We start from the raw sequence: 26,922 nt of genomic DNA, 5'->3' as shown, positions 1-26,922 counted from the left end.
AGGAATCGAAGACACTTTTTCATTTTAATTTCGCTATAGAATCAAATAGATTGTCGGATTGCAGTACATTTATTAAAAATATAATAAACTATTCTTTAACTAAACTATCACAACTTATAGAGATGCAAAGATCAAAAGTCAACGATTGTTTCAAATTTAATTTCGCTATAGTTTCGCGTATCCCGAACTCTTTTGCTTCGTCGTCGTCATTTGAGTTGAAACCTGGGCGGGTGATCAACATTGACCAGGCCCGCAAAGAACATGAAGATCTCGTCGAAGGTAGGCTGATTAGTTGTTCGATTAATTTATTATCAATACTCTAAAGTCGATTAATTAATTATTTTTGCATTTGATTAATTAATTGGTTAGTTTAGTTTATTAATTGCGGTTTTGAAAAAATAATAATAGTTTATCGCTATTTCAACTGTAGTGATTGCATGATAAAAAAAGTTAATGTTAGGTTCAATTCATGTTCAAAACAGGTTATCATCATTAATTTTCATATTATTTCAAAAGTTTTTTTTACATTTATTACTAACCAAAACTTAACAAGTAAATAATAGAAAAATATTTTAAAACCAAATTTAATAATATAGTGATAATTATGTCCCAAACACAAACGAAGGCTTAAGGAGAGTTGGCCTGGATGTCATCGAGCTGCCGGCAGACGAGAAAAATCCGGACTGCCTATTCGTCGACGACGTGGCCGTCATAATAAACGGCACAGCCCTGATTTGTAATCCCCCCACTTTGAAGGGAAAGCCCTCTCGTCAAGGAGAGGTTTGTGAGAAGCTTTTTTTATATTTAAATTTTATTACGATTTCCATTTATTTTTGCAATTTTTGTAGAATTTATTTGGTCCTGGTATTTATTTTGATGGAATAAAATGTTGGGATGTGTGATATTTTCTGTTTAAATTTTCGTAATGGCACATCATCAATAATATTGAATGTAACTCCTCTGAGATAATGAGCAGAATATGATGCTGCTTCATCATTCCTACATCTTTCGTATCGACACCACCAAAATAATTTGCACCCTATAACCACAAATATAATATTATCACACACACATATATACACTTGCACACAAAGATATACACACATAAACATACACACATACAAACACACACACACACACAAGTATGTGAGCACACAACTTAAAAAACAAAAACACTCACACAAACACAAATAAATACACATACGTACATACTCATAGACATACACACGCACATTCATCCAATCACATACACATAATTATACACAGAGAGAAACACACGCACACACACACACGAACACACACACACGAACACATACATAACATAACAACAACGCAGTTTGGTATTTAACAATAACACAACAAATAAATCTAATTTCCTATCTCCACCGACATCAGCGAGCCCGCCATTAATGATGAGGCTACGTGCAACCACACCAGCGTGCAAAACAATAAAGTCTGCGCTACATAATGACAACGTGACTGAAATAACAAATTGGCATTCCATACTATCGGTATAATGGTTACTGCTCCATATATGAGATACGACGGGATATGATAGAAACTATCATTGATGGCAGGGAGATGATGCACTCATGAATGAATGAATGGATCGATGAATGAATGCATGGATAGATAGATAGATAGATAGATAAATGAGTGAATGAATGGATGGATGAATGGATGGTTGATTAAAAATGTGGTTTGATTCAATTGATCATTTAACAAATACGTGAACAAATGAATGAGCGGGGAAACAACTTGATAAACTTAATAACTGATATACTTGAACCTTTAAGCACGCACAAACACAGATACACAAACAAGCGAACACATACACAAACACACAAACAGACACATGACACACAAACAGACACACAAACAGACACACAAACACACACGTACTCGCGCACACAGAAATTCAATTAGGACAATAACAATGGGTTTATTTGACGAATGCGTAATGATATTCTTATTCTTTTTATTCTTTTTGCTGTTACATTATTCCTTCATTCATTTTCCCATCTATCCATGTTGTTATTCTTAATCTTTTTATGATTTTATTATTTTTATTGTTTCGTTCTGTTTCGCCGCACAGGGTTCGCGGTTGTTACAGCGTTGAAATAATGATGGCTGTCGGTGCAATTATGATTTTCCCCCAGAAGAGAATCATAAAAAATATACGAAATTAATTTAATTCGTCACTTTTAGATTATCAGACTAAGATTTTTGTAAATTTTTTCGCATAAATTTGTATAAATTAACGTAAATTATTATAATAACGTATTCAAATTTTTTGCCCTTAAGCTGTCTGTGATGAGACAAGTCTTGAAGAAAGAATTAGGACTGAAAATTATGGAGGTGGATACTGAGAAAGCCCTAATTGAAGGGGGAGATGTTCTCTGGACTGGTCAGTTGGTTGGCTGGTTGGTTGGCTGGTCAGCTGATTAGCCAATCAGTTGTTTATATGGTTGATAAGTTTATACGTGAATAAAAATCAATGATCGATAGTTTGATTCGTAAGTATGTTGACTTATGAATAATTGAACAAAAAAAAAAGAAAATTACAACACACAGGCCGAGAAATATTTGTGGGCCTCTCGTGTAGATCGAACATGCTGGGGGCCCAGGCAGTGGCCAAGGCATTTCCAGAATTCCCCACGACTATCGTGAAAGTCTGCGGGCCTGCCACACACCTCAAGGATTACATCACCATGGCTGGCCCCGAAATAATGACCGTTGGAAAAAGCGAAGGCGCCCAGAAGACATTTGTGGTCCGACTTCATTTTTTTTTAATTTTCGGAGACATTAAACATCCTTTCAAGCTATAACGTGACATCTAAAAATAACTTTTAAATGTCACGAAGTGAAAACCCAAAAATTTATCGCACACTTTTAAACGGAAACAAATCAACCTACAAAAAAAAAGGAAATAAAGAATTCCGGAGCTACAGGGTACCGTTACATCAGCGTGGATGAAGACGAGGCAGCAAATGTTGTGTACGTTAACAGGAATCTGGTACATTTGGGACACGAACAAATACCAAGAGCTTCTGGAGTTGGTATTTTGTGTCCATAATAAGCATATCTGTATTGTTATTTGTATTACCCTTGTGTATTTGTATTGCTTACACCACGAACTATGTGTATTATTATACACGTTAAGTGTTCGAACATTACACAAATTTAAACTTGCACACCCCTTCGATCAAAGATATACATGAACAAACTGGACTACCCCCGTGTGGCCATCACAATGGTAGAGCCCTTGAAAAGGGGTGGACGACTCGGAAGTTGCGTCCTGCTTATTAACAAGGTCAAACTGCCCAAGAAGATACCCACGTCCGCCGCCTAGGTCAATTGAGGTCAAGTTCACGAGATAATAATAAAAATAATTATAGAGTAATGTTAATAATACAAAAATAATATAATTGAATACACAAGTTGGGAAGAATATTTATTGGAAGACAACAAAATAAAAATATTTGTCAATAAACTAACAACATTGAAGGCCTTCTTTATTAATACGCTCGTTTTAAAAGTTTATAAAAATATCATAGACAGAATTTATTTTAATTATTTATCGAATAATTAATGAAAAATCACCTAGAAATCAATCAATCACTCAATCAATCGATCTATCAACCATTCTTTTCATTTCTTCATTCATTCATTCATTCATTCATTCATTCATTCACTCGATTTCGTTAGTCATGTACTTCCATCCGCAATCAGGAAGACCGTCCTCCCCGATGGGGCAGGGTGCATCCAGTCCTGGTATGCCCTTCGGTGGTGATGATGATGATGATTGTGATGATGATGATGAATATGGTGGTATTGATGGTGATAATACTGATGACGATGTTGATTATGATGATGATTATGATGACGATACTGAATATGGTGTTAATGATGATGCCGAGTTCATAAGCGCACGTGAGTGAGCACATGATAAGCTGTTTTCCTCCAATAGACCGGGCTCTGTTCGCATTCAAACCCAGCCACTGCAGTTTAGCAGCAGACGCCTCTAACCACTACACCACTCTAACACCGTAATAAAAAATTTTGATGGTATTATGACACTCACCTGGTCGCCTTTTTCACCTTTTGGACCTTTTCGGCCGGATTTTCCCCTGGGTCCCTGATTTGTTTCGCAACAATTAATGTACTTGTGGCGGTAGTACTATCGCTGCTGCTGCTACTACTATTACTACTAGTACTACTACCACTACTACTAGTACTACTACTGCAACCGCTACTAATACTACTACAACTAAGATCGTTATTACTACCAATGTTACCACAATTATTCAACTACTACTACTACTACGACTGCTACTACTATTACTACGACCACTGCTACTACTACTACTACTACTACTACTACTACTACTACTACTACTACTACGACTACTACTACTACTACTACTACTACTACTACTACTACTACTACTACTACTACTACTATTACTACTACAACTACTACTACTACTACCTTTTCTCCTTGTCGACCTTTATTCCCTTGCGGTCCCTACATTTATGTAATAATAATAATAAAATATAATAATAATAATATAATAATAATAATATAATAATAATAATAATATAATAATAATAATATAATATTGCTACTACTACTCCTACTACTACTACTACTACTACTACTACTACTACTAATAATAATAATAATAATAATAATAATAATAATAATAATAATAATAAAACTTCTCACCACTGGCCCAGGATGTCCCTGTTAGGTTTAAAAATTGAAATAGTTGAAAAACATAAATAAAAAGTAAACGAACCAACATAGTCATCATCATCATCATCACTAACGACATCATCATCATCTCTAAGGACATCATCATCATCACTAACGACAGGTCCGGGGTCTCCGTATCTACCTGGATCACCCCTTTCACCCTTTTCACCTGCGTTACCTGGAGGGCCCTGCAAGAAATAATAATAATAACAATGATAATAGCAATAACAATAGTTGTATGGTAGGTACAAAAATGCATACACGTCTTACGGTGTATATGAATAGAACGTACGAGAAACTTTTCAACAAACACCAAAAAACCAAAAAAAACTTCATGCTAAATATATAAACATATTGTCTGAGATAGAAAACAGCATTAGCAGTTAAATATAAGCTGTTAGTACATGCTATAAACATACACATTCTAAATTTCTATTTATAACACGGACTTCTATTTTTAGAATCAAACAGACCAATAACAATAAACAAAGCATGTTAAATAACGGTAATAATAAACAAACGAGCCTTTCTCAATGATTAAAGAACAAAAATAAGCCACGCCCCATTGTAAATTGACAGCCAATAGGAACTCACGGATGAACCAGGAGGGCCAATAGCCCCTGGGTTTCCATCTTTACATGACATTCCATTCACACCCTAGTTCAAGTTTGTTATGGCGTTTTTTTTCAAATACCAAAAACGTGCAAATACTAAACTTTTGATAATAATAATAACAATAATGTTATTATTATTATTGTTGTTATCATTATGGTGCATTTAGTAAGGTGGAGAATTCCGAAGTTACTAATTAGTTGGATGTAGTATCTCAAAAATCCCCATATAATCATAATAATATTAGGAAATTATTATTATCATTAATTATTATTATAAATTAATAATAATAATAATTATTATTATCAAATTATTATTGTTATTATTATTCTATTATTATTGAAAAGTTCAAATTGAATTCGAGTAAAAATGAGGAAAATGCTGTTGATGATGATGATGATATGCTTGATCGCTATCATCATCATCATCACCATCAGAAAAACCAAACAAGCCAGATGCTCACACGGTAATTTTATAGTATAACATATATATAATTAATATATAATGAATACATAATTTCATAATATAACATAAATATCAACAGATATAATTAATCATAAAAATAATAATATCAAAGAGAAAATATAATTTATTCATATGATATGATATCATATATATGATATCATATCATATGTTTATACCACATAAATATTAATATTCAGAATGTGTCTTTGCTTGCTCTTTTAGATACGAGCTCTGCCTTTGATTGTGTCGACCACTCCTTACTCTTACGCAAGCACCAGTATTCATTTGGAGTATATGGTGTTGTTCTTCAATGGATTGAGTCATACCTTTCTGGTCGCACACAGCAGATTCTCTTCAGATCTAACTCGACACATGTTGAAACTGTGCCATACGGTGTTCCGCAAGGGTAGGTTCTAAATACGATCATGTTGAGCCAATTCATTTTGATCTTCACTGGCTTCCGGTTTATCAGAGAGTTATTTTCAAGATATTTTTAACTGTCTTTAAATGTATTAAGAGAGTTGCCCCTAAAAATTTAACTGACAGAGTCATTTCTAGAACAATGCCACTGCTTAGTCAAACATTGCGCTCTGACAATTCAGGTTTAATGTTTGTACCTGACACAAACTTGGCTCTTGGTCGAAAAATTTCTCCGTAATGTGTCTTGCTGTCTGGAATGGTTTGCCTAGGGACCTTCGTGATTCTGTGTTGTCTGTTAATCAATTTCGTAAAAAGTTGAATCACCATCTTTTTGTCCAGCTTGCTCGTGCTAATGTCCTTTTTCTCTCCATTCACTGCATGGCTTTAATAAAGCGCTACGCAATGTACTGCAATAATCTTTTTCGCCTCTGAGATCTTTTTGAAGGGCGCTTACAAACACACTAATAATAATAATATTATTATTATCATTTTAAAGAAATGATTAGATTTGTTAAATAAAAATAATTAAGGAATTTTTTTAAATTGACGAAAGAAATTTTTTTTACCGGCAGTCCAATCGGGCCATCATCACCACGCTCTCCTTTCACGCCCTTTTGGTAAATTATTTCATTAATTATAATTAGTTATAATTATTATAAATAGTTATAATTAGAATATTTGTTAATTATGGTTTTGAATTCTTATTTCTTATAAAATATTTTAGAGAGTGAATATTATCTGAAAATAATTTATCAATTTTGGAGAATTTTTTTGAAAAATATTTAAAAACTTACGGACTCTCCTTTCTCTCCAACGTAACCGCGCTCACCCTGTTTCAAAAGTTGGAAAAATAGATTGAGTAATTATTTCTTTTTTGTCATTTATCTCTTCAAATCGCATAACAGTCAAATGAATTTGTGAGTAGAGTTATGAATTTCAATCACTACCATTAAGTTTCCCAATCCTGGCCAATCAAATTCAAAACTATACCGCCAATAAAATTTATGATAACCCCCACCCACCTTAATGCCAGGTATGCCTTGAACTCCTGGGTGCCCCTTGTATGAATAAATTAATTGCACGCATAATTAATGTCACTAATGAAAAGAAACAATAATTGTTCCGTGCTTTATCAGACACTAAAAAAGTTAACGTAGAGAACTTAAGAGAGAGAAAGAGATAAAAAGAGGGAAAGAGAGCAGAGAAAAAAGATAAACAGGGAAACAGAAGGGACAAAGAAAGAGAGAGAGAGAGAGAGAGAGAGAGAGAGAGAGAGAGAGAGAGATGGAGATGAGAGAAAAAATTGAATAATTTTTGAATATAATAATAATAATTAATAACAAAATTTATAAATAATAACTATAATTAATAATAATTATTCAACGATAATTATCTCATGAATAAAAACACATGAGAATGATAATAATAATCATCAGCGTACCAATGCTCCAGGCGGTCCGGGTGGTCCAATGATCTAACATTTAATATTATATTATATTATTATTATTATTATTATTATATTATTATTATTATTATTATTATGTTATTATTACTCTTACTTGTAGTATTGTAAATAAATTATTACTACTGTTGTAATAACATTTTTGTTGTAATAATATTCGCACGTACGTAGTTAGTTGACCCATTGCTTTGCATATGCGAGGAACCACCCTTTCAAGTGAATGAATGAGTGAATGAATGAATGATTGAAATGACTGAATGAATGAATGAACGAATGAATGAATGAACGAGTGAATGAATGAATGAACGAGTTAATGAATGAATGAGTTAATGAACGAACGAGTGAATCGTTATCGTTGTTATTCATCCTCATCTTCTTCATCATTTTAAAACAATTTTTTTTCTTTCGTAGTTCGGAGTCACCATCATTAATATTAGAAGTTTAAATCATATCATGAACGTTCACAATAACAACAACAATAACAACACAGCATAAATTCATATAAGAGTAATTAATCATTAACAACTTTTTGAAAAAAAAGTACAATGACATGACAGAGTACAATAACAACAACAACAACAATACCAACAATAACAGCAATAATAACATTATTAACAACAATAACATCAACAATAACAACGACAACAATAACAACAAAAATAACAATAACAAATACCCTAAGCCATATCCTCTAACACACGAGCCATCCATCCATCTCTGATATTTATATTCATATACAGTTTCGCGCATAAACAATGTAACCACTTATTTTGGATAAATGAATGACAAAAACATCATACAATGTCATAACAGTTATAAAGGATTCCACAAACCCTTTTTTCTCTCTTTTTCTCACTCTTTTTCTCTTCTTCTCTCTCTCTCTCTTCCTCTCTTTATTTTACTCTTTTTTCTATTATATTACACAAAAACAAACAAGAAAACACACCCAAAAACAAACACACACACACAAACACACGCGTGCAAAATCACATTTGGAAAGAGTTGTTAGCTCAGCAATAAACCTTTTTTATTAAATCATTAAATCGCTTGCTAGTTTTTGATTTATAAGCACATTTTTTGCTTGGCATGTATGCATATATGTGTATAAATGTTTGCATAATTTTGTATGTTTTTTTCGGTTGTAGGTGTGTATGTATGTATGTATTGAACTTGATGGGGATGTATTTTGCTTGTTCGTTTGTATGTGTGAATTTATGTTTGCTTGTTTGTGTGTGTGGTTTTATGTATGTATGTATAATGTATGTGTGTGTGTATGTGTGTGTATGTATGTATGAATGTATGTGTGTGTGCATGTATGTGTGTGTATGTTTGTGTGTATGTGGGAATGTATGTTTGTTTATGTATGGAATGCAAAAACCAAAAAGTGATGTAAACCTAAGGTACATTTTGCGATCACAACTATAATAGCAGTTATCATTATCACTATCATTATTATTATTATTATTACTACTATAACAAAATTTAATTATAATTTATTAATCTACTTAACAGTAACGCTTGTTCACCAAAAATACACACACACACGCACGCGCGCGTACAACACACATACACGCACGCACACAGCACACATACACGCACGCACAACAACATACATACGCCCACACACACATACAAACGTACCGGGGTTCCTGGTGGTCCCCTTGGTCCCATTAATCCCGTTTCACCCGGATTTCCCGGATCACCCACTTCGCCTTTTTTACCCGGAAACCCCTAAGTAGAATTTTTTATACTTATTGTAATAACTATATTATTTTTGAATAATGTTAATACGTTGTGTTGCTAGCGCTGCTGCTACTACTACTGCTCTACCACGATTACTACTACTACTAAGGATAACTCATGAATATAAATTATATAAAAATTTGTAAAGAAATCGATTAGACAGGTATGGTATAATAAAAGTTTTATTTATTATAGCAGAAGCAAAGCTATTAATTATTTATTATATACCATAGTTATAAGTTATTATTAACAATAATAAATTTAAATGCATATTAAAATAATGTAATAATAAATTTTTACTTGGGGTCCCATTGGCCCGGTTTCACCTTTTTTACCATCAAAGCCATTCAAACCCGGAATTCCATCTTTTCCCTATAATTTAAATATCCGACTAGTAAAACCGATACAGAAATATTTGACATCAAAGTCGATTACTTAAAAAATAACAATACTCACCGTTGAACCTGGTATTCCATGATCGCCCATCTCTCCTTTCTGCCCATCTCTACCAGGTGCACCACTATCACCCTTTGGCCCCATGACTCCCTATAAAAAAAATTGTATTTTTTAATTTTTTATTAAACTTTTAGAGATTTAGAAATCTGATTAACGTAGAAATTGTATTGATTGATTGATCAAAAAATAATTAAAATAATATATATATATATATATATAATTTTTGATAATTTTTGGATAAACACACCTCTTTTCCTTTCCTTCCGATTCTTCCTTTTTCACCCTTGTCCCCTTTCTCACCGACAAGGCCAGCTGGGCCGACATCACCCTGATTTCAAATTTTAAGGTTTGTAATGGGTGCTTTGTTGATTGAATAAAAATATTTTTTTAGTCAAAAAGTTTTAAATGGGATAGTCAATTTATTTCAAATTAGCAAACTGTTGAGTTGCACTAACGTGCCTTATCAACTTATTTTTTGCACTTGAAGAAAAAGTTACACATCAATTTTTAATGAAAATTAAAATAGGATTCCTCGTAGAACCTTCCTTCCTGGCATTCCGGGTGGACCGGGCTGACCGGGCGGTCCCTCGATAAATCCAGTGGGAAGTCCATTACTGTCAGGTACGATGACCCCGCCAGGATGGGCATTTGAACCCTTGTCCCCTTTCGGCCCCTGGACAAATTTGTTCTCAGTGTTTTTAATTCTAGTTTTTATATTAGTATTTTGTTGTACAACTCGGCTATCAAAACTGATCGGTTGTCTTTTGAAAACATCTAATTTGAAAAAATTTGCACGGTTCAAAAGTGTCTCGAACTAAAGAAATTTTTTCTACACCGTAAAAAATGATTATCTTGACTTAATACAACACATCAGATTGTGGAAATATCAACTAAATGGAGTTAAACGCATGCCTATAATACGAAATACATACACAGGTACATAAATATAAATATAGATACACAAATAAACATTTATTGATACATACATAAAAACATTCCCTCACAAACACACACACATACACATCTCTACATACATACATACATACATGCATACATACATAACTTCATACATACTGATATAACCGACCGCTTGAACTTGTTGGGGTCAGGATTATTTCTCTCTACGTGGAATCTTAACTCCTGAACAGACTCATTTCAGATGACCTTATCAGAAAGAAGACAGTGCTGGCAATCACTTGCGTGTATTGCTGTGATCAATCACTCGTTTATTCAATCGTTAAAATCGTTAGAATACATCACAATAACTCGTCGACAGGTAAATCACGGAATACAACTGTTGCATTGAGTTCTCTTGTCCTGGTATTCTTGACTACAGTGGGATTCCAGCTATCAAAAACTTACCTCTGTCAACAGTGTGTAACATCTTGAATATCCCACTTCCTCACCAGTGTTGTAACCTCTTCGACCTCGTTACTAGCAACGCCGATGTTATAGCTTCAATACTCGTTATATCTCTAACACCGTGTTGTAGCTTTCAACGATAATCAAGAGTTCGTTTATCGGTAGGTTCAAGATTTCCGATAGTTGAACACAACTACTTTAAACGCACACTAAGTTGAACGTTTACCAGCAGTAATAGAAACAATGAATTAATCCAAATACCAGCAGTAATAGAAAGAATGAATTAATCCAAATAACTACATAAATCACATTTATGACTTCTACTTCAACTGTTGTTTCGTCTTCTTCTTACCTGTTCTAACTTTTGTTTGTCGGTCCTCTCTCTCGTCTCCCTTGTGTGTCTCTTGGCGTTCTTTATATAGCTACCGATGCCGTGTCACGTGACTTTTTTTTTATACCCGTTTTAATTATTTACGCTTTCTAATTAATTTGCAAGCGTTTCACACAATTTTCAACTACTAATTCTTATCTTGGCTTCACCTCTGTAACATTGCCCTCCACTGAGACCAAAATCGTCTTCGATTTGGTCAATTCTCCTTGCTGCGTTGGTCTTCTGGTTCTGGGAAGGAGGTTAGCCGATCCAGACGTACGATCTTCATTTTGATCCATGGCTCACCTCGTTCTCGTATCCGATATACCACGTCGTTGATCCAGGTGGTTAATTGGCACGGTCCTTTCCAATCTTTCCACTTATCTTCTGCAGGTATTCGACTCATAATTCAATCAATCAATTAATTAGCTTATAAAGCGCTATTTTCGAGATGTTCAACAGCGCTCCTCAATGAATTTTGAAAAGAGATGGGTCTTGAGATCCGCTCTGAACTTCGCAAGTGATGGAGAAGTAGTCAGAAAAGTGGGTAGAGAGTTCCAGAGAAAAGGACCAGAAAAAGCAAAAGCAAATTTGGCAAAAGAGTGTTTAACACGAGTTAAGAAAAAGCGAGAACAAAAATACGATCGTAAACCGGGGCGTTTAGGTTCAATTAATATATCTGATAAACACTTAGGAAATAATTTAAATTGAGACTTATACATAAACGTGCAAATTTTAAAAATTATTCTATATTTTATAGGTGGCCAGTGCAAAAGAATAAGATATGGAGATATATGAAAAAAGAAAGAGACACGAGCAACTAGACGAGCAGCAGAGTTAAAAGTTTTACTTAAAGCATAGAGTATAGAGCCAGGAAGACCATAGTAGAGCGAGTTAAAATAATCAATCCTAGACAAGACTAACGAAGTAACAAGAAGAAGAAAAGTAGGATCATCAAGAAAAGGCAAAAGTTGTTTTATTCTACGTTGATGAAAGTAAGAGCTTCTAGCAACACTATTAATCTGAGAAGAGAAAGACATAGTAGAATCAAAGATAAAACCTAGACTACGAAACTTATGGGAGACATCAAGAGTTTTAGAATCAGGTAAGATAATAGGAGGAATTGTAATAGAGTGTTTAGATTTATTAAAATAAATTAATTCAAACTTAGAAGGATTAAGTTTAAGACACAGAGTCAGACCAAGCGATAATTGAAGAAAGACATAGAGATAGATTATGAAGAACACTATTGAGATTAGATGGAGGAAATAAAGTATAAATTAATTGAAGGCCATCAATTTGTGCGCTCCGTTCATCTGTATCTTCGATAACAAAGAGAAAATCAAAGGTTGATTGTGTTATTTCGTTAGCCGCTCGTAATTCGGCTCTCATCTCTCTTGATTCGGCTATCCACTGATTGGTCTTGGCCGTCATTTCAGTGGATTGTTCTTCTTCTCGACGGTCAGCATCAGCTTTCCTTTCACAGAAATGCTTTCTCATTTTCGTTAATTGTTTTTCTACTAAGTGGTCTTCATAAGCCTTCAATTTCGCGAAATTCTTTTCTGTTAGACGGTCGGTATAAGCCATCATTTCCGCGAACATTTGTATGATTTGTTGCATATCAAATGCAAACAAATTCCTATTGTTCGTCCCACTAGAATTTGATCTTTGTTCGATAACGTCTGTTGTCCGTTGAGTGCTGCTTGAACGGGTGACCCAATCTGTTTCTGTAATTTTTTTCTTTGACATCTTCTTGTCTGTTCGGAATCTCGCTTCTGACACCGGTTGTTATAGCCTGCATTTATAGGAAAATTCTTTATAACGAAAACATTAGCTAAAATATGTTTATTCTGGTTTTACAAGTTTGTTATGAAACTTTTAATTTAAATATCTCAATAAAAATTTAACGTTACGAAGTTTATGAATCATTTTGTTTTCAAAAAATGTAAAACTAAAATATTTTAAATTTGATGTTTAACTGACAACTCAGTCACGAACAGCATATATTTAGCTGCAAATAATTTTAAATGTTTTGACAAATGTTTCCAACAAATGTTTTTAAAGTGTGGAATCTGGTTCCGATGTGTCAGCAGAGGAGTCCTTTGGGCTTTGGCTTGAATCATTTTTTTCCTTTTTCCTTCGCTTTATCATAAAAATTATACAGCAAGTTAGAAGTGTTAGCAGCAGCGGCAGGAGTGACCAACCTAATATGGTATAGGTCGTGCGTGAAGGGTCAACCAATTGCTTGCCGTCATTTTTCTCTTTGCTGTCATTTTTCTCTTTGCTGTCATTTTTCTCTTTGCTGTCATTTTTCTCTTTGCTGTCATTTTTCTCTTTGCTGTCATTTTTCTCTTTGCTGTCATTTTTCTCTTTGCTGCCATTTTTTTCTTTTTTGTCATTTTCCTCATTGCAGTGGATGATTGTTGAATCTTCTTTCTTCTCCTCTCTGCACGGCTCCACACCACACCTCCCGTTGAAAAGATCGCATCCAGCTTCGAATACTTCCAACTCTGCGAGTGCTGTATGATGATCTTTCATTCTCTCATTAGATGGTTGAATGAAAACAAATCTTGTGAAGATAGTAAAGTTCTCACAAAAGACAATCATGGGATTTCCGCCCTGTATCGCTTCTTCTGGTCCGTACCCGCACAAGTTGACTTTGTCTCTGATGTCTTCTCTATTGCTCACATCGAACGTTTCGTTCAACCTTACAACAAACTTGTCCATTCTTTTCAGGAAGTCAGTCCTTTGATTTATTCTGTTGTATGCTCTGATGAATCCTACGCAATATAAATTGAGCAGGTCGACCGCCATCCAGGCTGGCATGGCATCAAGTATGTGAGATATGTGGTAGCCGTCATAGTTGCCGTCTGTTAAATGTATTTTGTAATGAGCACCCATCGTGGGGTCGTCGTGTTCTTTATAGATTGAACTGTAATAAGGAGGTTTATGTAAAGCTAAATTTTTCCTGAAAACCTCACATTGGTACCATTTGTTTCTGACCTTACCAGGGGGACAGACACATTCAACGTACTTATTACCATTCACCGTGGACTCAATACATTCCATTCCAACGGGACAATCTCCTCCATCTGATGAGCAATCTCTTTCTCTGCATGAATCACCTCTCCATCCCGGATCGCATCCATCGGGACAGTTTGCAGTTATTTCGTAACTTCCGTTGTTTCTGTTTCTGCAGTGAGAATAAGTCGATACTCCTCGTTGGAAGTCGTATTGGAAGCGTGTTGCGAATATCGCTATTTTTTCCTCATGACCCTGATGATAACATCTGCAAACTTCGGATCTGTCACTTGAGCAGGTATCACAAATTAATTGTGTGAAGTAGCTACTTCCTGTACCATGTTCTTGAAAGCAACCGCATCTGTTCGACGGGTCGATCTTCTGGAAAAACGTATAATTTGTCTCAAAACAGAAATGTGCGCACATTTCAAATGTGTAAGTGTTTGGTAACGTTATCAAAATGACATCTGTCTGACGTGTTTCAAAACTGGCGTAGTCATCGTGCGTCTTTCGTGGCTTGCTTTTATAAACGGAATATGAGTCCCTTCCACCACAAGCATCTCTATTGGCGCAAAGAACATCACACTGGGATGAAGCCACTGCCGAATCTAACCTTCCAATACAGTTGCATTCTTTTCCACTCTTCAAAGCGATCATATTGTTAATTTCATCTGTGCACTTCAGTGAACATTCATCCACTGAGCCAACTGATGCAACTGTTTTCGTTGAGCTGATGTTTCGATAGCATCCTATGTAAGATTCTTTCAAGTCAATTGCTGCATGGGCTATTGAGGACAGGTTGGTGGAAATAATTAAAAACAAACTGTATGAAAATATCGTTTGATTCATTACGGCCTAAAATAATCGATTTTCGATACGTTTATTCAAAATATGCTCATTGAACACAAACATTCGAATGGGTTTGCGCTTTTTATTTTTTTATTTTTGTTTATCTGGTAGAAACGTAATTTAAAAGTTGAACGTACGTCATTTGAGATATAAATGGTTTGCAAATAAATAAGATTATAATTTAAATGGCTTTTAAACATTTTCATTCACTAGCAAAATGAAATATTCTAAAATATATAATGGGCTTTTAAGTTTTTCCCTTGAAAAAACCTTTTTGTTTATCCATATAAATTTTATATGGACCAATATAAATTCAATTCTGCTCTTATGTACTTTTTTTCATATTAACAAGATAAATAATAAATACATAAAATTACATTATATTTATATATATATTTATATATATTTACAAATTCTATACCTAAAAGCCGTATTAATTGTATTGTTACAGACGTAAGATTGAGATAAGAACTAATAGTTAGAAATTAATTAGAAGGCGTAAATATTTAAAATGGTTGTAAATTCATGTGACACGACACATTTACATGCCGTTTGGTAGCTATATAAACAACGCAGAAGCAAGATTCGAGGCAGACAGAGAGACACACACAGGGAGAAAACACGAAGAAAAAAAGAACGAGAATTAAGAAGAAGTTTCAAGCAGAAAAAAAAGAGTCCTAATATGGCAGAAATATTTTGTGTGCGTACTGCAAACAAATTAGCGATAACGCCCGAGGAAAAATTTATCTCGAAGAATTTTACCCGTGGTCTGCAAGTGAATTACGATAATCTTCCGAGAAGCGGATACCGAGGATTTGCGGCCAAGAAACATCTGACAAGAGAAGCTTAATTCTTGACGATTAGTTTTATCCCGTGATTTACCTCGTCGATTAGTTATTGTGTTGTATTATAACGATTTTAACGATCGAATAAACGAGTGAATGATCACAGCAATACACGCAAGTGATTGCCAGCACTGTCTTCTTTCTTATAAAGCTATTTGAAATGAGTCTGCTCAGGTGTCAAGAATACACGTAGAGAGAAATAACCCTGACTCCAACAAGTTCAAGCGGTCGGTTATAACAATATAATACGCTCATACTTCATCAAAAGCGATGAAACTTTCAACAACACACAAAATCACAGCTGTATGGAAGACAAGACAAAAAAAAGCATAACCAAAACATAATATATAGTCTACATTGACGTAGATGCCAGATTAAGCCATGTGTTCTTTGCTATACATGTAAACAAGAAACCAAAAAAAGTAAATAATAAATAATGATAAAAACAAAAATGAAGGAAAAAAGTTATGTACATGTATACATGTGTGTGTGTGTGTGTGTGTGTGTGTGTGTGTGTGTGTGTGTGTGTGTATGTAAAAAAAAGAATTGTTTAGAATCGAAAGGAAGGCATTCGTTTGTTGGCTGGTGATGTATAATATTAGATAGATCTCAAACAATTGTAGACACACAAACATCAATATCACAACACATGCTTTTTATATATAACAATGTTAACATTCTTTCAATCTAATTAATTAATCAATCTATCTATCCATCAATTAATTAATCTATTAATAAATATATTAATAAATCTATTAATAATTATATGAATTAGTTAATTAATTAATTATATATACTTGAAACGAAAATTAATTAACTATATACAATGCAGATTTCAAATTTTTCAACACGTACGTATGCAAAGGAAAATTTAAGTTAAACTAAGTGATGAAAATGAAATTGCACATGGGTGGTCAAAATTTATCTGTTTGTGTGTTGTGTGTGTGTGTGTATGCGTGTGCGTGTGTGCGTGTGTGAACGTGTGCACCAAAATTTGTGAGTTTTATTATTTGAGAATGTGCAAAGAAACAAAGCAGTATTACATTTCTTATGCTATTTGTAATGGCTAATCAATCATTTTGAAGATGATTTTGTTACAACAACAATAATAACAATAACAATAATAATAATTAATATAATATTAATTATTATTTGTATTTGTAAAATATTCAAAATTAATTTTGATCAAAATAACAAATGTCCATGACTGTCTTTCTGGCATCCTTTTATGAGGCACCAACGACGGTTAGTTACTACTGATGGCATTATCACACACCACTCAAAAATACTATCAATCAAACTACCTACTGATGACACTACTGACTGATGATACTACTGACTGATGATACTACGACCGATACTACGGCCGACTTACTCTTTTTCCAGTCCTGCCTGGTTCTCCGGGAAGTCCCGGCAGTCCCTCTGGACCCTCTAAACCCGGATCACCCGTATCCCCTTTTGATCCGGAATCTCCCTTATCTCCTTTCAGACCTCTAAGGAGTAACGGATCGCCGTTTAGACTCAAATCGATGTTAGTCATTATATCCTGAAAAATGGTTTTGTTTGTCAATTTGTGGTTGTAGGGGTTGGGTGTTGGGAAGTCTGGTTTGGATCGAACGCACGCAGAATCGGTGGACATAATTACATTTACGTGTTTGTATCTGGTCAAGTTATTTTTGCGACGGTGGAAAGCTTGAAGTTTTTAAAAACTCGAATTCGATAAATAACTTTTTTTTCAATTTGGCGAAATTAAATTTATCCACAACTATTTCATAGCAATATAAGATATTTAGCAGTTCAAAAAACACTTCTTTACAGTCAGTAAAACCAAATGTTTATTGAAAAACGCAACAAAAGTAAGAAGCAAAATCACGTACAAACAAACAGAAACAAACATCATAAATCCCAAAACGGGATAAAATAACCTGCATTCCTGGAATCCCATACCTCCCGGGAGGTCCAGGATCTCCTTTGGCACCCTAACAAAAAAAAATTTTTTTTAACATTACTTAATTGTGCGTGTGTGTGTGCGTGTGTATGAGTGTTTCTGTGTGTGTGTGTGTGTTGTGTGTGTGTGTGTGTGGGTGTAAATACAAACAGGAGATCCAGGAGGTCCAGGAACTGTTGACCTTTCACCTTTCTTACCTGGAATTCCCTGGTTTCGATTTCAAATTTTTTATTATTTTAATACACAATACAATAGAACATTTCATCGCTAACAATATTTTAAATACTACTAAATTGCACCGATACACACATAAACGCACACATACTCACGTAAACAAACTAAAAAATACACACAACACATACACACACACAAACAAGCAAATACACATCTTAAAACGAACTTGAATTCCAGGATGGCCTGGTATTCCGTCCATTCCTTGTGCTCCCTATGTGCATATAAGTTTGTAAGTGTGCGTGTGTGTGCGCGCGTGTAGATTCATGTGTGTGTTTGAATGTGTATGCATGTGTATGTGTATATTAGTGCGTGCGAATGTGTATGTTTGTTTGTTTATGTGTCATTCATGTTTGTGACATTATAATGGTTATATTTTTAAAAACTAACTGGCCGTGTAGAGTTTCATTTAAAAAATTGCACTTTAGTCACAAAACCGATTGGATAAAATATAAATATTATAAATTTCATTTAAGAAAAAAAACACGCGTTATAGAATGCAAACGCGAGAATATTTCAAGAAAAAAAAAACACAAACTGCCCACACACCACATCTCCTTTTTCTCCTTTCGGCCCATCTCTGCCGTCGGATCCTGGCGGACCCTGACCAGAAAATTAAAAATTACAAAATCTCTAACTAATTTTAGATTTCCACAAATAAACCACAATCACATGCGTTGAAACTTATACAAATATATGAAAAATATTAGCCATTTTGGCCAATTTTTTTGCCAAAATCTCATGCCCATGGCATGGGAGAATAATTTTGAGGTTAAGATCAGATAACGTATGGTTTATAGTACTATTACTTTAGAAGCCTTTTTTAAAGGCCCTTCAAACTCGGAGGGCCCATGCCAAATTACCCTTCTGACCAATCCTTTTTTGGAATATGTTGGTATTGTAATTTTATTCCAACTGAGTGGAAACTTCATTTGAAATGAAAATAAAATGAGTAACTAACTGGCGGTCCATGGACACCTGGTGGACCCTGCATAATAATAATAATAATAATAATGATAATAATAATAATATAATAATAATTGATAATAATAAAAACAATTTATTTACCTGTTGCCCGTTTTTTCCTGGTTGGCCATCTTTTCCTGCTGTCCCAGGATCGCCCTGTCATTTGATTGGTCAGTTAATTATTCATTCGTCATTCGATTGGTCAGTTGATTAATCATTCGTCATTTGATTGGTCAGTTAATCATCCGTCATTTGATTGGTCGGATAATAAGCTATACATCATTTGATTGGCCAGTTATTTATTTAGTCATTTGTACTCTAATACTAGAGTACAAATTAGTAATTGGGCAGTTAATAGCAATAGAGTTATTAATTGGTTAATTGTTTAGGCCTTGGTAACACGATTGGCCGGATAATTAGCAGATAGTTTTTGATTGGTTCGCTAATCAAACAATCACACGCACACACACGCACACACACATACAAACACGAACATAAAAGATGACGAATGGATGTTTTATGGATATAAAAATGAGTGAATGAACATAAAAACCAGTGAATAAATGTCTAAGTGGATGAATGAAAGCAACGAATAAAGTAGAATGTAAGGGGGATGATGTTAATAATAATAACAATAATAATAACTATAATAATAATAAATAATAATAATAACATGGGATCTCTGGTGCTTATTTTATAGTGGTAGACGATTGAACGGGATTTATAACGGCGCAAATCTTAGATTGAGTAAAAATAAGCTATTGAAATAATAATAATCACAACAGCAATAATAATAATAATAATAATAATAATATTGACGGAACATCCTTTTATTTTCTAACTCCAAATACCAAATATTAATAATGAAATAATTATAAAATCCTATTTAATCTAAAATTTTAAAATTCTAAAAATCAACAATTATAGTAATAATAAATTATGATTACGTCAAAAAAATTTGGGTTGCCAACCAACCTTTAATGTTATAACTTGATGCGTGGCAGAAGAGCCCTGTTTGAAATAACAGCTTAATAATAAAAATAATATTTTTGTTAACCATAATAACTATAATAATAATTATTATTATATAACACTAGTAATAATAAACATACACACACACACACGTATACAAACACACACGTATACAAACACACACACACACATACACATAAAGATAGGTTCTGGAGACATCCATGTAAACAAATAGGTAAGTAAATCATAACAGTAAACATTTGTATATGTTTGTATAAATTTGTGTGGCTTTGTATGTGTTTATGTGTGAAAATGTATGTGTATTTGTATGCTTACTTTTTTGTATTTGTTTTAGTGTACTTGGAATGCTAATGTGTCCATTTTCCTTACAAAGCTACCTTTCCAAAATGACCGTCTCATTATAATTTATGCATGAGGCATCATAATTTATACATTTACGTCACAGATCCGTCATAATTTATGCACGGAAACCTTAAACACAGCATGGTTCCGGGTGACTGGCAGGATCCAAAAATAGACCCCCAAAACGCTTTTAAATCAACACTCGCGTTACGAACGACATTTCAATTCCTATGTATCATTGGACAGTTTGTTTCTTACGGTTTTAGATTAATTAACTAGCTATAGCGCTGTACAAATGATTTTTTGTGTGTTGTGACTTGCGATCATGTATGTACAAACAAATAATAATTGCATCAAAAGCTCGCAGATAGGCGTTAAGTATGTGAGGTGCTATAATTGATGATGAAAGCTGGAAGCCCAAGTCTGTAAGATATTTGGGTGTTTCTAAATAGAATATATATATATGTAATATATAATTATATATATATATATATATATATATATGTATATAAATGAACGAACGAATATATATATATATATATATATATATATATATATATATATGTATATAAATGAACGAACGAATGAATAAATAAGTAAAGGAGTGATTGTATGAAAATAGCTCTATATTGATGGTTTGCAAATGATATGACCAGACTAAAAACTAGTAAATAAACATGACCTAACTGATTTAAACAAACATATAAATAACATTAATAAAATTTAAAGTAGCAGCACATATTTATTGTAAGTTCACTGGATTTTACTGGTAAGCATTCGTAACAACGAAAGAACGCACACACACACAAAAAAAAGATGAACATACAAACAAACATACGAACAAACAAAGAAATAAACATTCAAAATGATGAACAAGCATACAAAGAGATAAACAGACAAGAGAAGAACATACGTAAGGTATGGGGTCGTTTGTTAACTTGTTGAAAGAATTAGCTGTTTATGATGTGAATAACGAAGAGTTATGCAGGCAGTTTTATAGACAAAGAGAAAAAAAACAGATAGAGACAAAAAGAGAGAAAGAAATATAGAGATAGATAGAAAGAGAGAGAGAGAGAGAGAGAGAGAGAGAGAGAGAGAGAGAGAGAGAGAGTAAAATGGATCTAACCTCTGATATGTATTCAACTGCCTTATTGCCTTTGTCGCCCTATAAATTAATACTTTCAATTCAATTGAAAAAATTATTAACGAATTAATCAACTTAATAATTGAAATTTAAAAAAATATGAATAATAATATGAATAATAATATAAATAATAATATAAATAATAAGTTTTCTAGATTTTCACTTAACCTTAAATCCACGCTTTCCCTGCAATTGATGATGTAAATGATGGCTATGATGATGACGATGATGACGACGACGATGATGAGAATTATTACGGTGTTAAAACGACTTTATCAATATATAAAGTTTTGTAATGTTGGAATGGCATGTAATATCAGTGATGACAAATCTCATACTCGATTTTATAATCATCTCATACTTGATTTTATCATCATCATCGTCGTCATCGTCATTGTCATCATCATCATAACCATCAACATCATTATCATCATAACCATCATCATCATCAGGGCTTACTTTTTCCCCTTTTCGTCCATCAAACCCGACAGGACCCTTTATTAGGGGTACAAAAAAAATAATACTACTCTTACAACCGATTCTACTACTACTACTTCTACTACAACAACTACTACTACTACTACTACTACTACTACTACTACTACTACTACTGATAATAATAATGATAGAATTTTGTCACCGGAAATCCGGGATATCCTCTGGATCCTTTGGCGCCCTGCAATGGAACAACGGAAAGAATTGAATAATTTTGTGTAGTGTACATAAACACACACCACAAAAACCACGCATACACAAACATACAAACACACACACATACACACACACATACACACACGCACACAAACACGTCCCTATATACATACCTGCTCTCCGGAATCACCTTTTTCACCCTTTACACTCAAACCTGGTGGGCCTACAAAGAAAATTGTATCAACGTTACACACACACACACACAGCATACACACACGCACACATATACACAAATTGTGTTTATATATATATATATATATATATATAACGCATAAACACTCGTCCTACACAACACAAACAAGTAAGCCTAAAATAAATAGGAATCGCGAAGCATAAACATAATAAACATATCCACATTTCAACACGTAAGTACTAGATTGTTTAATTTGTATTTATTGCATCTGTCATGTCTGTGTCTGTTTGTCTGTGTGTCTGTGTGTTTGTGTGTCTGCATGTGTGACATTGTACGTTGTATCTACGTAATCTTACTCTCAGGAATGAATTACAAACATTTTGCACTCAGAGATCAGGAATTTGAAAAAAACAAAATGTGCGCTAGAAAAATTCATCAACAAAGTGACATCATAATTACGTTTACAATTTAGTTTTTTTTTTGTTTTGTTTGTATTTTACTTTTTGTTTCTTTGTCGAAAGCGTTAATGATAAAATTTAAAATGTCGCAACATACAATGGTAACAATAATAACTTTAATAACACATATACAAAAAATGGATGATGATGTGATGATGATGAATATGTGATGACGACGACGACGACGATGATGGTAATGATGATAGCAAAAACAGAATGATGATGATGATACCGTTGTAGACATCAAGGCAAATACCATTCGTTTAAATATTTACATTTGCATTTAAAACGTTTATCCCAAAAGGTATTTGCACACACCACACACATACACGCACACTTTCACACACACACATACATACCCACACATATATACACACACATACTTACAAAACTAGATACATAAATACACACATACAAGCACATTCGAAAAAAAACAGTGTTTTCATTATACATAATAGTATATCTAAAATAAACATTTAAGATAACCCGCACAACTATTCACACAGGCACGCACGCACACACTCACACACACAAACAAACACACACACGCACACACACAAACATGAAAACAATTAAACACACAAAAATATCTTAATTTGAAAAATAAAAACATCGGTAAAGAAAACAAACCAAAAAACCCAAATTAACTTGCGCCACATAAATGCTAATTTGAATACTTTCAAAGAAATGCAAAACTAAAAAAAACAAATTAACGTGGCAATTTAAATACTTTCTTAAAAAAATGTGAATGTTTTTCTTAAACTGTATGTATATAATACATACATTCTTCACATGTTTGTTTTTTTTTGTAAAATCGCACACAAACATACAAAAATGCACACACACATACAACAAAAATACACACATACAATACAAATACAAATAAATATTTGTAAAAGATTAAGAAAAATCAAATCAAACCTGGTGAACATATGCAAGATGACGTCGATGTTTTATGATGTTGTTGTAGAGGATGATGTTGTTGTTCTTGATGTAATTGTTGTTGTTCTTGATGTAATTGTTGTTGTTGTTGTGGGTTTATTAGTTCTCTTATATGTCTGTAGTGTGTTGTTGTGACTAGCGTTGAATGTTGTTGTTGTTGATGTTGTTGTTGTTGTTGATGTTGTTTATTAGAATCTATATCGTTGTTCCTTTTTATCTGTTAATCGTCGTCATCATCATTTTCAATAGTGAATCATAAAATCGCTATGGAATCATTGAACTTCTACTACTCTTGCAGCTACTGTATTACTACTACTACTACTAATATTACTACTACCACTACTACTATTACTACTACCACCACCACTACTTCTATTACCACTATTACTACTACTACTACCACTACGACTACTATTACTACTACTGCTACTACTAATAATACTACTACTACTACTGCTACTACTACTATTATTATACTACTACTACTGCTGCTGCTGCTACTGCTGCTACTACAAACGCTGCAATTACTACTAATAATAATACACAAAATTACTGAAAAAAAATCAAAACTAACAAAATCCGCTTGTTCTTTTAGTACGTCAACATCAGCTGAAACGCCAACAACAACCCTCTGTAACTTTTCGACTTTCAAGACCGCATAAACCACAGTACCCATCATCAACACGTATGAGGCTAACAGGACGAAAAGTAAAGCGCTATACCATGGATGGTATCGAAAAATATTCGGTATTACGGTATTTGTACTGCAGTCTGTGATGTGGCCCGACGTTTGGTTGTGACTCGTGTCGGTGTATTTGGCATCTGCCGGGACTTTTGTATCTTTGTCGGTGTTTTGTGTTGTTGTTGGGTTTTTCATGTTGATGTTATGTCGGTGTCTTTGTTGATGTTGTTGTTAAGTTAATGTTGTTGCTGATGTTGATGTTGTTGTTGATGTTGTTGATTTTGCTGATGTTGTTGTTGTTGTTGTTGTCGTTGTTGATGTCGTTTATAATGTTGATGCTATCAACATTGTCAGACTAGCGTCGCATCATCTTTGCGTTTTTCTATTTTCATTCATCTTCAGAGGAAAAAATGTCATTTAATTACATTTCACCAAATTAAAAAATAATGCAAACAAACCAACAAACTAACCAACAGATTTGTTTTCGCATTTATTATTAATTAATTATGTAATTAAATTGAGCAAGCAATTAAACGAACGAACAAACAAACTAAGAAACTAACCAACAGACAAACAAACAAACAAGCAAACAAAAACCAACAAACTAACCAACAGACAACCGAATGCTCAAACTAAATATGCTACTGAACAAAATTTACTTTCTTTCCACTCCAGTTCAAAATATTTTTCTGCTTCCACTAATTTTCCATTTGTATATATGTTTGTTTTTTTGTATGCATGTATGTATGTATGTATACATGCGTGTATGAATGTATATATGTATGTATGTATGTATGTATGTATGTATGTATGTATGTATGTATGTATGTATGTATGTATGTATGTATGTATGTATGTATGTATGTATGTATGTATGTATGCGTGTGTGTATGTATGTGTATGAATGTATTTATGTATAAATGAATGTATATGTGTATATATATGTGTGTGAGTGTGCGTGTGTGTGTGTATGTGTGTTTGTGTGTTTATGTCATTAATTTATTTTTTTACATCAAGCCAATTTCCAGAAACTCCCTCCCTCTCTCTCTCTCTCTCTCTCTCTCTCTCTCTCTCTCTCTCTCTTCCACTTTACCTCTCTTTTTCTTTCACACTATCATCAACATTTTTATTTTACTTTCGTTATTTGTAATTTTACATTGTTTTTCAAGACAAATAAAATTAGGTAACTAAATTTTTACCGGAAATAATTTATGTTTTTGATTGATTGATTGATTGATTGAATGAATGATTGATTGATTGATTGATTGATTGATTGATTGATTGATCGATCGATCGATTGATTGATTGATTGATTGATTGATTGATTGATTGATTGATTGATTGATTGATTGATTGATTGATTGATTGATTGATTGATTGATTGATTGATTGATTGATTGATTGATTGATTGATTGATTGATTGATTGATTGATTGATTGATTGATTGATTGATTGATTGATTGATTGATTGATTGATTGATTGATTGATTGATTGATTGATTGATTGATTGATTGATTGATTGATTGATTGATTGATTGATTGATTGATTGATTGATTGATTGATTGATTGATTGATTGATTGATTGATTGATTGATTGATTGATTGATTGATTGATTGATTGATTGATTGATTGGTTCAATGAATGTGTGCGTACAATACAATTTATTGACAAGTTTGCTGGTTGAGTGATTTATGTAACGGTTGAATGATGAGAAAAAATTGAGTAATAATAAGAAAAATACGGACTCGTACGCACACACACAATCAAACACATTTTTTCTCTCTCTTTCTCTCTTTCTTTCTTTTTCTCTCTCTCTCTCTCACACAACACACAAACACACACATGCATACACACATGCATGTGTTAAGGATATGACATGTAAATATTTTTTTGGCAAATTTTGTGGCGACAAAATGTCGGTTTTGTAGATAAAAGTAAAAAAACTGTCTGTGTCTGTGTGTGTATGCATTTGTGTGTGTTTGTGTGTGTGTGTGCGTGTGTGTG

General features: G+C 33.4%; 6 protein-coding genes across 6 annotated transcripts; 1 reads left to right on the top strand and 5 right to left on the bottom strand.

Moving 5' to 3' along the window:
* Positions 1 to 122: 122 nt before the first annotated feature.
* Positions 123 to 3,352, top strand: HELRODRAFT_65821 (hypothetical protein; the record flags this gene model as incomplete). Its single annotated transcript, XM_009021570.1, has 6 exons — positions 123 to 279; positions 626 to 780; positions 2,305 to 2,407; positions 2,575 to 2,771; positions 2,927 to 3,055; positions 3,212 to 3,352. 6 exons carry the CDS (start codon positions 123 to 125, stop codon positions 3,350 to 3,352), a joined length of 882 nt encoding a protein of 293 aa, XP_009019818.1.
* Positions 3,353 to 3,434: 82 nt separating this feature from the next.
* HELRODRAFT_188692 (hypothetical protein) lies at positions 3,435 to 11,301 on the bottom strand (the record flags this gene model as incomplete). Its single annotated transcript, XM_009021569.1, has 16 exons — positions 3,435 to 3,781; positions 4,085 to 4,138; positions 4,493 to 4,528; positions 4,876 to 4,947; positions 5,354 to 5,416; positions 6,823 to 6,867; positions 7,051 to 7,086; positions 7,279 to 7,314; positions 7,698 to 7,730; positions 7,886 to 7,927; positions 9,360 to 9,449; positions 9,762 to 9,833; positions 9,918 to 10,007; positions 10,165 to 10,245; positions 10,459 to 10,691; positions 11,280 to 11,301. The coding sequence occupies 16 exons, from the start codon at positions 11,299 to 11,301 to the stop codon at positions 3,692 to 3,694; spliced, it is 1,095 nt and encodes a 364-aa protein (XP_009019817.1). The 3' UTR covers positions 3,435 to 3,691.
* Positions 11,302 to 12,831: 1,530 nt separating this feature from the next.
* Positions 12,832 to 13,398, bottom strand: HELRODRAFT_161675 (hypothetical protein; the record flags this gene model as incomplete). Its single annotated transcript, XM_009021568.1, has 1 exon — positions 12,832 to 13,398. The coding sequence occupies one exon, from the start codon at positions 13,396 to 13,398 to the stop codon at positions 12,832 to 12,834; it is 567 nt and encodes a 188-aa protein (XP_009019816.1).
* A 309-nt stretch (positions 13,399 to 13,707) lies between these two features.
* HELRODRAFT_161674 (hypothetical protein) lies at positions 13,708 to 15,519 on the bottom strand (the record flags this gene model as incomplete). Its single annotated transcript, XM_009021567.1, has 1 exon — positions 13,708 to 15,519. One exon carries the CDS (start codon positions 15,517 to 15,519, stop codon positions 13,708 to 13,710), a length of 1,812 nt encoding a protein of 603 aa, XP_009019815.1.
* A 2,205-nt stretch (positions 15,520 to 17,724) lies between these two features.
* On the bottom strand, positions 17,725 to 19,640 carry HELRODRAFT_161673 (hypothetical protein; the record flags this gene model as incomplete). The annotated part of the gene is made up of 7 exons (XM_009021566.1): positions 17,725 to 17,910; positions 18,290 to 18,343; positions 18,463 to 18,519; positions 18,713 to 18,757; positions 19,093 to 19,146; positions 19,353 to 19,458; positions 19,612 to 19,640. The coding sequence occupies 7 exons, from the start codon at positions 19,638 to 19,640 to the stop codon at positions 17,725 to 17,727; spliced, it is 531 nt and encodes a 176-aa protein (XP_009019814.1).
* Positions 19,641 to 21,981: 2,341 nt separating this feature from the next.
* On the bottom strand, positions 21,982 to 25,587 carry HELRODRAFT_188691 (hypothetical protein; the record flags this gene model as incomplete). Its single annotated transcript, XM_009021565.1, has 7 exons — positions 25,524 to 25,587; positions 24,807 to 25,310; positions 24,379 to 24,449; positions 24,212 to 24,323; positions 22,629 to 22,664; positions 22,448 to 22,483; positions 21,982 to 22,009 (listed from the first exon to the last, which is right to left on the bottom strand). Coding segments are annotated over exons 2-7 (585 nt in total), but the record flags the coding sequence as incomplete, so codon positions are not given.
* Between the last annotated feature and the right edge of the window lie 1,335 nt (positions 25,588 to 26,922).

The sequence above is a fragment of the Helobdella robusta genome (assembly GCF_000326865.2).
Source record: "Helobdella robusta unplaced genomic scaffold HELROscaffold_3, whole genome shotgun sequence".
In the NCBI taxonomy this organism is placed as follows: domain Eukaryota; kingdom Metazoa; phylum Annelida; class Clitellata; order Rhynchobdellida; family Glossiphoniidae; genus Helobdella; species Helobdella robusta.
Note: the sequence above shows the minus strand (reverse complement) of the source record. Positions and strands in the feature narration are given on the sequence as shown.